Below are 13,791 nucleotides of genomic sequence, written 5' to 3'. Positions count from 1 at the left end.
CACTGTGGTTTCCCATGCTGTCTCCTCTCTGAGTGACCTGGATCCCTCCAGTTCCCCGCCTTTGGCCCTTCTGAACAACCTAGCATAATCTTGGTGTGCTCCTACAGTCCTCTTCAAACACCCCCAAAACAAGCTTTATACATTCCCACAAACTCCGTTCAATATCCCACAAGGAGTTTGCTCTTTACAGGAGACCGAGTATCATTTTATGCCTTTGTGACAAGGTTACAGACTCTCTCTTGAGCCTCTCCTAGGTTAAACCAGGGGAGGATCCTTCAGTGCCCATCTACCAGTGACCCAAGAGCTCTGGTCTCTGTTAGCTGCTGCTTGAGATTCTGGATTCGCTATTGAGGGGGTTCTCGACATGCTGCAGAATGGGACTTTCAGGAGCATGCTGAAATCCAGCCAAGGCAGGGGCAGAGTCCTGTACATTGGGGTGGAGTAAACCCAAAAGCCCCATGCAAAAAGCCAGAGGGGCCAAGTGGTCAGAGAACAGCTTTGCAGAAGAGGCCACGGGGCTCTTGGTGAGGAAGCTGAAGAGGAGTCGGCTGTGTGCCCTGGTGGCAAAGGCTCCCATCTCAAAGGGGACCGAAGGAGTCAAGATCTGTGGGAATCCAGCCCCCAAGCCCACTCCTCTCCCTGGGCTCTGGAGGAAGGCTGAGTAAAGGCTTTCCGGTGGAGAAATATGGCTGAGAAGGAAAGCCTGACCCTCCAAGGGTGAAGGAGCTAGGATGGGGGCTGTCCCTGTTTCCCTACCACAAGGTGAAGAGAAAGGAACAAAGCTGCAGCTGGAGCCAGAGGAACACAGCTGTGGCAGGGAAAGATGTGCCCCGACACTTGTCTGTGGAAGACACTCAGATGTCATCCCAAATTTCTTCTTCTACTTTCTTAGTAAAGGAGTACTTTGTCATTTCAACGGTTCACACAAATAAGATCACCAACCTGTTTATTATGAAGGGAAAAGCCAACCCGCTACATTTTTCACAGTCTCTCCTATACAAGAATCTTTCTTTCTGAGAGCTCTCCTCTCATCCCCATACCAGTTTGAAGCAGGCTCAGAGGCACACACTTCTGGAGATGCACTCAGGCTGCAGCGCTTGCCCTTGTGAAAGACCTGCAAGTGGTTTGTCCCTACTGTCTCTCTCCTGCCAGGAGCTCTGGGTGCAGGCCTTGGCTTTCCTGAGCACCTTCCAGAGGGCCTCCCTGACCTCCATGTTTCTCAAACTGTACGTGAGGAAGTTGACCAGGGGCGTGAGGATGGTGTAGAAAAAGGAGAAGGCTTTGTTGAACTGCCTCAGGGGGGCTGTTCTGGGCAGCATGTAGACAGTGATGAGAGTGCCATAGAAGACAGTGACGACAGTAAGGTGAGAGGAGCAAGTGGGGAAGGCTTTTTGCCTGTCCGCGCGGGATGGGATCCTCAGGATGGCAGCTGTGATGCACACGTGGGAGGCCAGTGTGAACAGAAAAGGGAATCCCACATGCAAGAAGCCAAAGGTTAAAGCGACCTGTGTAAGCACCCTGGTGTCACTGCAGGAGAGTTCCAGCAATGGACTAAAATCACAGAAGAAGTGGTCAATTGCCTTGGGGCCACAGAACGGCAACTGAGATAAGAGGAATGTGAGTGCTGCAAATAGCAGCAGTCCCCCCAGCCAAGGCCCAGCTGCCAACTGGAGACTCACCCTCCAGGTCATGAGGCTTGCGTAGAGCAGAGGCTGGCCTATGGCCAAGTACCGATCATAGGACATGGCCGCCAGCAGGTAACACCAAGTACCTGCAAAACTAGAAAAGAAGTAGAACTGAGCCATGCAGCCGGGAGCAGAGATGGTCTTGTCCCCAGTCAGGAAGCTGGCCAGCAGCCAGGGCAGGATGTTGGAGCTGTAGCAGGTCTCCAAGCAGGAGAGATTGCCCAGGAAGAAGTACATGGGGGTGTGCAGGTGCTGATCTGCCATCACCAGCACAACGATGAGGATGTTCCCAAAGACAGTCGCAGGGTAGATGATGAGCAAGAGGACGAAGAGCAGTGTCTGGAGGGAGGGGTGTGCTGGTTTTGGCTGGGACAGAGTTAACTTTCTTCATAGCAGCTAGTATGGGGCTGTGTTTTGGATTTGTGCTGGAAACAGTGCTGATAACACAGGGATGTTTTAGTTACTGCTGAGCAGGGCTTACACAGAGTCAAGGCCTTTTCTGCTCCTCACACCACCCCACAGGTGAGTGGGCTGGGGGTGCATGGGAAGTTGGGAGGGGATACAGCTGGGACAGCTGACCACAACTGACCAAAAGGATATTCCATACCATATGACATCATGCTCAGTATATAAACTAGGGGGAAAGCTGGCCAGGGGACCGCTGCTTGGGCTGGGCATCGGTCGGAGGGTGGTGAGCAATTGTTTTCATTTGCATCACTTGCCTTTCTTGTTTGTTGCTGTTTTCATTACAATTTTTATTACCATTATTATTATTATTTTACTTAATTTCATTTATTAAACTGTTTTTATCTCAACCCACGAGCTTTCTTGCTTTTACTTTTCCTATTCTCTCCCCCATCCCACTGGGGCAGGGGGGGAGTGAGCGAGCGGCTGTGTGGTGCTTAGTTGCCAGCTGGGCGTAAACCACGACAACCTGCTAAAAAAAAAAAAGCCAAATCTAAAGAGAGAGGAAAATAAAACCCAAGAAAAACAAGTGATCCAAAAGAAAACAATTGCTCACCACCAACCAATCAATGCCCAGACAATCCCCCAGCAATGACAGCTGCCTCTGACCTCTACCCCACCCAGTATTATTTCTGAGCATGACATCATATGGTATGGACTATCCCTTTGGTCACTTGGGGTCCGCTGTCCTACCTGTGTCCCTTCCTAACTTCTGGTGCACCCCCCGCCTGCCTGCTGGTGGGGCAGTCTGAGGAGCAGAAAAAGCCTTGATGCTGTGCAAACACTGCTCAGCAACAACTAAATCATCAGCCAAAACCAGTACATACAGGTTGGAAGGAATTCTCCAGCCCAGCAGGGTCAGCTCTGGGGTCAGAGCTTGTTGCTCAGGGCTTGATCCAAGTTGCTCCTTGAAATCCTCCATGAATGGAACCTGGATGATTTCTCTGGGTAGCCACTCCCTGTGCTTGACTGTCCTCACGAGGAAAAAGATTTCCCTTGTCCCTGGTGTGAACTTTTCTTGTGTCAATCTCTTGTCCTCCTCCATGCTGACTGCAGGAGATGGAGAAAGGAAAAAATTCCTCGTCTCCATTCCCCTATGCCAAAAGGAGGTCCAGCAAAGGTCGGTCAGTGCAACAGACAATAACTGTACATCATGATTGAACTGGTGGCCATTCATGAAATTTTTTAAGAAAGAAGAGTTAAAAGGCAGGTCTTTGCTGCCCAGCTGCTTCAATCTCTCTGCTGCCATCAATCAAAATTTCCTTAACACTGGAAAACTGAAAAAGTTTGATTTTTTTAACTTACAAACTGGAAACTGAAAAATTTCCTTTAAACTGGAAGCTTCCTGGAAGCTCCAGCATTTTGGACCAGGTAATTGTCTTCTCAGTTTCATGTCTGACTCTCTCCTCTTAAGAAATACATTGACATTCTTCATAATTTGTTCAAAGAGGAGAAGAAATCCCAGCAGGGCACAAGGATCAAGGAGAGAACTTGACCCGAACAAAGCTGTGGGGTTTGATCCACAGCTGCTGAAAGAGGACAGCGGATCATCCTGAACAGGTAACACTCTGCCTGGAGGCCAGGTGGATGTGGACAGGCTGCCCAGGGGGAACACCAAGACTGTGTCTGTGCGTGCAGGGGTAGAGTTAGGGCAACTCGAGTTAGAGCTCAGCTGGAGCTGGAACCAGCAAGGGCTGGGTAACCAGAACAGCTTCTCTAAAGCAATACCAAAAGCTATCAACAGCAGCTAAGGAAAATATGTAGCTGTTGCTGAGTGGGGCAGGGGACCTTGTAAGCAAGGGCATGTAAAGATTTGAGGTATTCAGCAGCTTTTTCCCCTCAGCTTTCACTGACAAGCTCTGCCTGAGGCTTCCCAGTTTCCCAAGCCTCCTAGCAGAAAGTGTGGGACCTGAGCACCCAGTCCCTGCACAGCCCAGCTGCGTCCCAGACGGGCCCAGGAGGCAGCCATCTTCCAGACTTCTTGGGCTCTGGTCCAGAAGAGGAGCCATGCTGGGCTGGCCTTTGTTCCTTAGTCAGGATATGGAGATGTGCTGGAGGATGGAGCTGGCCATGGACTGCCCCACAGCTGGACTGAGCAGCCAGCACTGGAAATGAGTGATGTGAGGGGCTGCCCTGGGACAAGTGTCCCCCAGCAGCTTCCCCGCATGTCCAGGGAGCAAGGGATCAGACCGAGCTTCTCTTCTGCACCTTCCACACCTGGTTTCTCTCCAGCAAGTCCTGGCTCTGCACTGTGAGCGCAATGCTTTTAGCCCACACAGTGCCCGGTCACACTGAAGAGCTCAATGCTCAGATCCATTTTCCAGACAAGGTCAGCTCCACTCCCACCTCTCCCCAGTACCCACCACAGGAAGCTGCAGAGCTCTGCGATCTCCCACCAAAGCCCAAGGCCCTTTGAAGGGAACAGCAGTCCCAGGAAGATGGGGAAGACGGACATCAGGGAAGGGGTGTCAGCCCTCCCATCATCCCTAAGACTGGACACCAGCAACAGCATGAGGAAATGAAGGCCAATGACTCCCTTGTACCCAGGAAAATCCTAAACAAGACATCCGTTGCCTTCCCTCCATTCCCGCTGCCAGCCTTGCTCCCCAGGACAGCACAAAAGCCCTGATCCTGGGACTCCTCAGAATCACAGAATCACAGAATAATTGAGATTGGAAAAGACCTGTAAGATCATCAAGTCCAACCATCAAACCAACATCACCATGCCCAGTAATCCAGGTCTCGCAGTTCCATGTCTAAAGGTTTTTTGAACACCTCCAGTGATGGTTACTCCACCACTTCCCTGGAAAGCCTGTTCCAATGTTTCACCACTCTCTCAGTAAAGAATTTTTTGCTAATATCCAGCCTAAACCTCCCCTGGTGCAACTTAAGGCCATTCCCTCTCCTCCTATCACTAGTCCTCCATCAGCTCCTGCTGCCCCAGCCATAGAGCAGCCAGCCCTGGACTTGCATGTGCAGAAATGGATTTCTCCTTCTTCTTTAATCCACAAGCATGAGAGGTCTTTGGGTGCTACACCAGATCCAGGGCAAGGTTTCTTTACTGAAGATGCATGATTCACTCTCCAGCATCCCTCCCTGTGCCTGCTGGGGCCCTGTGGCCTGCCCTGGGATTGCGGAGTCCTCAATTACCTTTGCACACTTGGATTTAGTGTTTCCCTTATTTATGACTATGCCTTGGGTGGTCTCTCATTTTGTGAAGCTTCCTACTCACCCCTGGGCACACGCTGTCCCTTCACATCCCCTGAGCTCTCCCCATGCACCTCCAGAAAGAAGGAGTGTTGGCCATCAGCCTATAGCATGTGTGGCAGCCCAAGGCAGGCAACCACGGGACAACTCTCCAACTCTCTTTGCACTCGGCACTGACACCTGAGCCCTGGATCCAGACCTGGGTCCCCAACAGAGCACACTGGGGTGCTGAGCTCATCCTACAGGTCAGTGGGGAACCAAACGAAAGCCAGAGGATCTTTCAGGGTGCAGTTGAATTACAATGTCCTTTCATGATGTTTTGACTTCTAGCCTGGTCTTCAGGACCTGCACTGAAGGTCTCTGCAGTGAGATGACTCTTTTGAAAGACATAGTATTGGGGAGCCAGCTCTGATAATGTTGTCAACATTTACCAAATGTTTCAAGGTCAGACACAGCAGGTTTAGCCAATACCAGAGCTGGGATGGATCCAAACATTTCTGTAGGAACACAAGGATGACAGAGACAGTAACAACAAGAAAAACCAAGCAGATTGCAGACCTGCCCTTAGATACCATGTGCAATGTCATGACTGCACAGGGCTGGGTAAGTTTTTATAGATGAAAAATGGCTATGAAATCAATTTTCCTACTGTGTCCTTGAATTCTCTCTCCAAAGAGTGGAGGGCATCGAATTCCAAGAGCATGATTTGACAGAGAGCAAGTGTCTAGAAGAGGTGGAGATCTCCCCCTCTGTTAACCCCTCTTTCTGTCCCTAGGCAGGGACAGCAAGAGGTCCATTTCCCCTTCTGTAGGGCATTGACCCCACTGAGCCAGTGCAGGTATCCAAGGCCTGGTTAGAAACCCTCGGACTGGATGGGTGTTCAGCTCCCCCATGCACCCCACAGACCCACCCTCTTGCTGCAGTGCAGATGTGCACAAGAGAAACTCCTGCCTGCGAGGTCCTGGCCTGAGCTCCTTCTCGAATCAGTGGGGATGGAGGGTGGCAGGTAGTTACTCACACAAAAGTCCTGGTGGCATTCGAGGTGCCAGGGCCATCCAAGACATGTACAAGTGTCTCAAGCCCTGACAGAGCAATTCAGAGTGACCCACAGCCTTCCTCTGCATCAGCACCAGAGATGAGTGGGCCTCCACTGAATGAGGGTGACATTAATCACTCTCCAGCCTCCCTTCCCCATGCTGCCGGGTCCACGCTGTCCCTTCTGGCATTGCAGAGTCCCTGTTTCCCTGTGGACACACCAAGTCAGCACTTCACCTTTGGTGACTCCACCTTGGCTGCTCTCTCCCTTTGTGGGGCTCCATTCACTGCCCACCTTGGGCACCCTCTGTCCCCAGAGAGCCTGGGGGATCTCCAGGCAGCTCCAGTTTCCCCTTGGGAATGATGGTGTCTGCCATGTCCAAAATGTGACAGCCTTGGGTGTGTCACTCACTGACCAGCCATGGCCTCCACTGGCACAAGGCACTGACAGGGGAGTCCTAAATCCAATCCGTGATCTCCAGAATGTCACAAGGGGACTGAGAGGCTTTTGCTCCTGCAGTCATGCAGAACCCTGAGCAACAGCCCTTTTTCATGCCTACTCCTGACACCAGCATTGGAAGACAAGTCCAGTGATCACACGCAGCACAGAAGAAAGCCCATTTTATTACAGAGATGTTGTGACAGGTTCAGCTCTCAGCAAGCGTTAGACACCTTTATAGAGGCTCCAGGTAAGAGTGAGGGGGTTCATCCCTCTGTAGAAGTAAGAAGAATCCAAACATTACTGTAGGAACATTATAACAACAAAATAATAATGATGATAATAATAGAGAGAACAAAGAAAAAGGTCAGGACTGGTGTAGAATACCCTGGGAGTCATTTGTGGAGAGTTGGGACATTTCTTGCTGCTAAATAGGAGCCCATGGAATCAGTTTCCTAATACCATCCTTGAGCTCCTGGTTCCTCATGCTGTAGATGAGAGGGTTCACTGCTGGAGGCACCACTGAGTACAGAAATGACAAAACCAGATTTAGAAGTGGGGAGGTGATGGAGGGGGGCTTCAGGTAGGCAAACATGCCAGTGCTAAGAAACACGGAGACGACGACCACATGAGGGAGGCAGGTGGAAAAGGCTTTGTGCCGTCCCTGCTCAGAGGGGATCCTCAGCACAACCCTGAAGATCTGCACATAGGACAGCACAATGAAAACAAAACACCCCAAAAACAGAAAAGCACTAACCACAAGAATCCCAATTTCCCTGAGGTAGGTGTCTGAGCAGGAAAGCTTGAGGATCTGGGGGATTTCACAAAAGAACTGGTCCAGGGCATTGCCTTGGCAGAGTGGTAGTGAAAATGTGTTAGCTGTATGCAGCAGAGCATGGAGAAACCCACTGCCCCAGGCAGCTGCTGCCATGTGGACACAAGCTCTGCTGCCCAGGAGGGTCCCGTAGTGCAGGGGTTTGCAGATGGCCACGTAACGGTCATAGGCCATGAAGGTGAGGAGATACACTTCTGCTGACATCAAGAACACAATTAGAAAGACCTGGGCAGCACATCCTGAGAAGGAAATGTCCCTCCTGTCCCAGAGGGAATTGGCCATGGCTTTAGGGATAGTGGTAGAAATGGAGCCCAAGTCAAGGAGGGAGAGGTTGAGGAGGAAGAAGTACATGGGGGTGTAGAGGTGGTGGTCACAGGCTACGGTGGTGACGATGAGGACATTGCCCAGGAGGGTAGCCAGATAGATGCCCAGGAAGAGCCAGAAGTGCAAGAGCTGCAGCTCCCGTGTGTCTGCCAATGCCAGGAGGAGGAATTCGGTCACTGAACTGCTGTTGGACATTTGCTTCCTCTGGACATAGGGGCCTGTCTAAGGAGGAAAAGGCAGTGACAAGTTACCAGAGACATCTCTGAGCAAAACCAAAGACATTTCTCATAAACCCTCTCCCTGCCATACACCCACCCTTTTCCCTTCTTTGGGAGAAACCTTCATTCTGCCTCCTGACTTCAGCTTCGTTTTCTGCAGCTATGTGTGCTGGAGCAGGGCCTCTGCCCATGGTCTCTTGAGGAGTCAGCCCAGCCCCACTGCAGTGGGGATATAGGACCATGGCAGGGGGGCGAGGTTTGATATTCACAGTCTGTCAGATAAAATCACTCATAACGCAGAAGGGCTTGTCAGCATCTGCACTCCCAGCACTAAAGAATGTGGTGGCAGAAAGAAGTTTCAGGGCTTTGGGGATTTTCACCTGCTTCCCTCATCATTCCCTGTGAGTGTTCTCTGAAATCAGAAATCATGAGCATTTCTCCTGCACTCGGAGTGATCGGTTGTGAGACATGAGAGGCAAAAGGATTCACTGTGGCTTAGTGAAGAGTGAGGGGAGCTGGTTGGTCTGGTTCCCAACTACCCCGGGCTTCCAACTTTCTCAGATGGAGGGCAATTGCATGCCCATGATACTGGTAAAAGCCACCAGATGATGCTGAGAGCAGAAGGATCCACTGCAGACCACTAAATGCCTCACCCTTTCTCAAGGTCTCAGCACCCCACTTCCAGCCACAGACACACATGGCTCATGTCACCAACCCAACAGCATTTCCTCAGAAGCAGCATATCTGTGCTGCTCCCTTGGAGCTTTCAGACAACAGAAAGAGGCTGTGGGAAAGTTTTGCATGTTTGAGGGCAGCTCACAGCTTGGAAGGACACCCCAAGGAGATAGCAAATGTCCTAATTATTGTATCTATTTAAGGGGAAACCAGCTCATTCCACAGCTCCACAGGCTGCATTGCCCACAGCCCCACAGGTGAAAGGTGGGACACCTCATTTCCATGGACACACCTGCACAGGAGGACCCACAAGATCAGTGTGTGACTCTGCAGCTGGAACTCCCATCCCCACAGAGCCTGGCAGCAAGAATGAAATAACAATAACACAGAGAAGAGGAGAAACATGGGGAAATACAGCGAGGGTCTGGCTGAGAGAGGCAGGGGGAGAGGCAGCCGGGCACTCACGAAAGCGTTACCCTTTCTCAACTGCTCAGACCACCTCCCAGACACCAACACTGCTGGGCAGATGTTCTCAGCCCCTGTGCTATGCGGAGGGGAACTGGGCACGAGCTGGAGAGCTGCACCTCGGCTCTGCTGGAGCTCTGGCTGCAGAGGAGGTGGTTCATGTCTTGGAGCCCACGGCCCTGAGGGCAGAGGCTGTGCTGGGTGGGAGAGGAGGAAAGGGGGCTTGCTCAGAGGAAGGGGTCTGCACTGGAGGGGATCATCAGGGGTTTTCTCAATTCTCCTGCCCACAGCATATCTTGTTTTAGTTTCCTCTCATTCCAGGATCATATCCCTGCTGCATGGAGATTTTCCTCCTCGGAGATGTTTCCCTGTGCCATGTCTTTTCCTTGTCAGTGCTCCCAGACCTCATCCCAACCTCTGTGCACTCACCTTGGTCCTACAGAAACCTGCCTGTTTGCAGGGCAGTGCCTGGGTGCATGTGCCTGTTTGCAGGTGGAAAAGGACAGGTCTGAGCAACCCTGATGGGTCCAGCAGAGGTGATTCTGGTGTTGTCCCTAGGCAGAGGAGTGGCTGAAGGCACTTTAGGAGGCTCTTGGCAGACCTTCTGATCACTCAAAGTTGCAGTTCAGGAGTCTCAGTGACTTGTTAAAAATCGACACCTTCTTTTCCATTTATTGTTTTCTCTCCTCCCCACAACCCCTCTGGAATAGGAAACTGAGAAGACAGGCTGAGGAAAGCTCCTTATCTTTATCGTAATCCCAGCCTTGATCTTCCCATTGAAACATCCCATTTGAAATAGTCTGGGTGTGATGTGGAGCTGTGAGGAACCCTGACCCATGCAGCACCCTCTCGACAGCACAAGGACCCTGCCCTGCCCTGCCAAGGGTCATTCCTTCAACCCACAGCTTCTCCCCACAGCACCCTGGGGAGCTCTCTGGGCAGGCTGAGTGCTGACCCTGGCAGGCAGCAGAGTCCCTGCCCAAACACACAGCCCCTGGGGCACAGGGACTCTGCTCTGAAGGACAGCCCTGGGCAACCCTGGCTGCACACCCACCTTTACACCCCTGCAGCCGTCCTTGGGATAAGGCAGCTGTCATGTTCTTTATCTCTGATGGTGCAGCGGAATGTCCCTAATCTGCAGCACATCCCCCACCTCTACAACAGAGACCCTGAAAGAGTTGTACTTCCAGATCCCATAAGCTGTGGGATGTGCCACCTTTAGGAGATCCCTCCAGAAACCACAGCTGCTTTTCCCTGCAGCCAGAGATTTACTGTGTTAAGGGCTATGAAGATTTCCCTTCAAATCAGCTCTCTGCATCTTCCCACTCCACACTGCCTTTAACCTCTCTCTGCCTCCCGCCTCTCCCCTCCGTGCTTACAGGCAGTGTCCTCAGCCCTGCTGCACTTTGAAGAAAAGCTGCTCATGGGCAGAGCTGTCTCTCTGCAGCACTGCTGGTCCTCCATGAGCTCCCTCCCTCCCTCCATCCCAGGAGCCCAGCCCAGCTCAGCAGCAGAGGACCAGCCCAAGGCAGCACTTTCTCTGCCCCCTCTGGGCTCCCTCCAGGTGTCCCTGGGGCTCCAGGGGAACCTGCTGTGAAACAGGCTGAAGGAATCACTGCTGTTCCCTTCCTCAGCTGGGGAGAGACGCTTCTTTCCAGCACTGTCATTTTCCTGCTCAGAGAGAGAGTTCAGTCTAAATATCACCTTTCCTTGTCCCATCAGTAGGCAGAATACCCAGTGAGCGTGAGGGATCTCCTTTACCACTTCTGAGGGAAGAGATTCAGCTGAGGCAATCGAGGCATCTCATCCTGGGTGTGTAGTCCTGGTCCTGGAAGGGGTCTCAGCTCCCTTCCATGACTGCCTCAAACCCACAGGAGGTGGGATCCCTCTTGCCTCAGTTCAGCAGTGCACAAAATAGGCATCTGCATGTGAGCTCCTTGTCTCAGCTCCCCTGCTCATAGATGCACAGGGATGCTAGGAGTGAGATGCAAATGTCTGGTCACATTTGAGGTGCCAGAGATGGTCGAAGATATGTGCAGGTAACTGCAAATTCAAATGGAGTTGTTCATAGAGACAGAGCAGCATCTGGAGGCATCCTCTTGGAAGCTCTTGGGAATTTCCTTTGGCCATCTGAAATGACAGCTGATGCCCAAATTTAGGGCAGATCAACTCATTATGTTCAGGGCAGCTTATAGAGTTATTCATCGGAATGCTTGGAGCCCTGTGCCATAGGGAGAGCTCAGTCTCTCTCTTTCCCCTTCTCCATCAGCTCGGTTTCCTAGATCCCCACTGACTACCTTGGCATTTGCCTCATGTTCAGCCCCACAATGCCTGACAGAATTCAGGGCAGCTACTCAATTTAATACTCAGACCCAGGCCCACAGAGCTACATGAGATGCCAGGGCTTGCAGGAACCGTAGAGGACTTTCAGGAAAGCAGTTCCCATTCAGAGCGGTTGCATGACAGACACCCCGGACAGCATTGCAGGGAGTGTGATTTGCTGCCTGTGTGCTGTTGACTGTTGCCATCAGTCAGGGGCATCAGTCATCAGATGCCTTCAAAGAGGCCCTCCTCTACCCAATAGCTGCAGGCATTGCATGTACACGAAGCACATCACTGACATTCCCCTGACCCTCTCCCGCAGACCTACAACCAGCCAGTCACTGCTGCTCAGGGCCACTCACTCTTCAGAAGAAGCCTTCGTCTGATTATTACAAGCCTCCTAGCTCCCTCCAGAGCTCATGCTGAGCTTTCTTGGCCATAACAGGGCCTTTAGCACCATCTCTTATGAAATGGTTGTCTTTTGATAATCAGCTGTGCAGAAAGCGTAGTCACAGAAAAGCACCAAACACATCAAAAGTGATGCCGACTGAATTGCCAGTAAGACCCAGGGGAGCTACCTCCATGCCTGTGGCTTCCTGGCAAGGAGTCTGTCCTGAGCAGGGGATCCAGCCTCTGCCACTCTCTGGAGAGGGAAATCTGCAGTGTCCATGCCACCTGGGGACACAAAGGGTGGCTTCTGCAAGTCCACCCTTCATCTGAACTGCTTCAGATATGTACTTGTCGGTTGGGTATCATGCTGTATATTGCAAATACTGATAGAATTGGCACTGCCCCACGTGGCTACCACAGATGCAGATTGCTCTGATGCAGATATTGATATTTAGGCACATTAAGGCTTTTGTTGTTGTTGTTGTTGTACTGATATTCTTAGGAAAATCACACAAACCCTTGAAGGATAATTGGTGGATTACCACTTTAGTGGCCCTGTAGTTAACTGGTTCCTGTTTGTCAATGTCTCACTGTCATTGTGCAGGGTGTGGTGTAAAAGGTGCTGAGCAGAGGCAGATAACCACTTCTGGCTGTGCTCCTGCTCATACAGCCCAGGATGCTGTTGTCCAAATTTTCCGCTGGCTTATGTTTTGCCTAACGAAACTCAAGCACCACCAGAGCCATTTCCACAGAGTGGCCAAACCCAGAGGGCTGTGGTCATGGGCACAAAGCCCATCTGGAGGCCAGTCATTAGTGCTGTGCCCCAGGAATCACTACTGGGTCAAAAAGAGTTTAACTTCTTCATGTCCATTGTTTCACCTTCCCTTTTCTTTTCCCCTCTTTTCACCCATCCAAGTCCTTCGCTTTGATCATCCTTGTACACACATGCAAACAGCCAACCTCTGTTTGCCCTTTCCCCAATGGCCCTGGCTTTGCTTGCTTTGTAGCTGTTTCTGAGACCATCACCATGGTAAATCCTACTTTGGAAGGAAATTCCATTGAAGTACTACCTCCCCTTAGTATTTGTAGTTCTCTGTAACACCTCATGGCACTACCTTGTGACAGATGCCACAATCAGGGTAAGCCATCTGCACACTAACATTCACAGCTGACCAAATGGAGGTTCAGTCTGGGGAGACCTTAAGAAACTTTGGGGTTTGGCCAACAGAAACATCCTGAAGTTCACAAGGAGAACTGGCCAGTCCTGCCTCAGGGGAAAGAATAACCCCGTACATCAGGAGCTGGGACCTGACGTGCTGAGTAGTGACCCTGAGGAGAAGAGCCTGGGCACTATGATGGACACCATAGGAGCCAGTGGTGCCTGCTCACCATGAAGAAGGCCAGCTGCATGCAGCTGCATTAGGAGGAACGAGGCTGCCCAGACAAGAGGAGTTACCATCCCCCTTGACCCAGCATGGCTCTGGCCACAGCTAGACTAGGGTTTCTCTCTGTGGGGCTTCATGATCTAGGCAAGTGGGCAGAACCTGAGGAGTTTCCAGAGGAGATCTGCGAAGCTGTGATTTGGGGCTGCGTGCACATGCCCTGTGTGGGGAGGCTGAGGGACCTGGGCTGCTTCACTCTGGTGAAGTGGAGGCCCCGGGGAGGAGAGTAGTTACCTGTGACTCTTTGAAGGGTGCTTGCAGAGAGGACGGACCAAAACCATGTTAGAAA

At 51.5% G+C, this 13,791-nt stretch overlaps 2 protein-coding genes across 2 annotated transcripts; both read right to left on the bottom strand.

Moving 5' to 3' along the window:
* Positions 1 to 1,055: 1,055 nt before the first annotated feature.
* On the bottom strand, positions 1,056 to 3,195 carry LOC132320278 (olfactory receptor 5AP2-like). Its single transcript, XM_059832551.1, has 3 exons — positions 2,974 to 3,195; positions 1,680 to 2,024; positions 1,056 to 1,580 (listed from the first exon to the last, which is right to left on the bottom strand). The coding sequence occupies exons 1-3, from the start codon at positions 3,193 to 3,195 to the stop codon at positions 1,056 to 1,058; spliced, it is 1,092 nt and encodes a 363-aa protein (XP_059688534.1).
* Positions 3,196 to 7,258: 4,063 nt separating this feature from the next.
* On the bottom strand, positions 7,259 to 8,185 carry LOC132320277 (olfactory receptor 14C36-like). Its single transcript, XM_059832550.1, has one exon. The coding sequence runs from the start codon at positions 8,183 to 8,185 to the stop codon at positions 7,259 to 7,261; it is 927 nt and encodes a 308-aa protein (XP_059688533.1).
* Positions 8,186 to 13,791: the final 5,606 nt, after the last annotated feature.

This window comes from Gavia stellata, chromosome 34 (assembly GCF_030936135.1).
Source record: "Gavia stellata isolate bGavSte3 chromosome 34, bGavSte3.hap2, whole genome shotgun sequence".
NCBI lineage: Eukaryota > Metazoa > Chordata > Aves > Gaviiformes > Gaviidae > Gavia > Gavia stellata.
This window is presented reverse-complemented; position numbering and strand designations above follow the sequence as displayed.

What these genes read in the sequence shown, in the direction of transcription:
- LOC132320278 (XM_059832551.1), bottom strand. Translation starts at nt 3,195, where the DNA reads ATGGAGGAGGACAAGAGATTGACACAAGAAAAGTTCACACCAGGGACA. An exon ending in GAATTCCTTCCAACCTGTAT is followed by an intron (nt 2,025 to 2,973) that starts GTACTGGTTTTG and finishes CCCTCCCTCCAG; the next exon opens with ACACTGCTCTTCGTCCTCTT. An exon ending in CAAGCCTCATGACCTGGAGG is followed by an intron (nt 1,581 to 1,679) that starts GTGAGTCTCCAG and finishes TGTGGCCCCAAG; the next exon opens with GCAATTGACCACTTCTTCTG.
- LOC132320277 (XM_059832550.1), bottom strand. Translation starts at nt 8,185, where the DNA reads ATGTCCAACAGCAGTTCAGTGACCGAATTCCTCCTCCTGGCATTGGCA.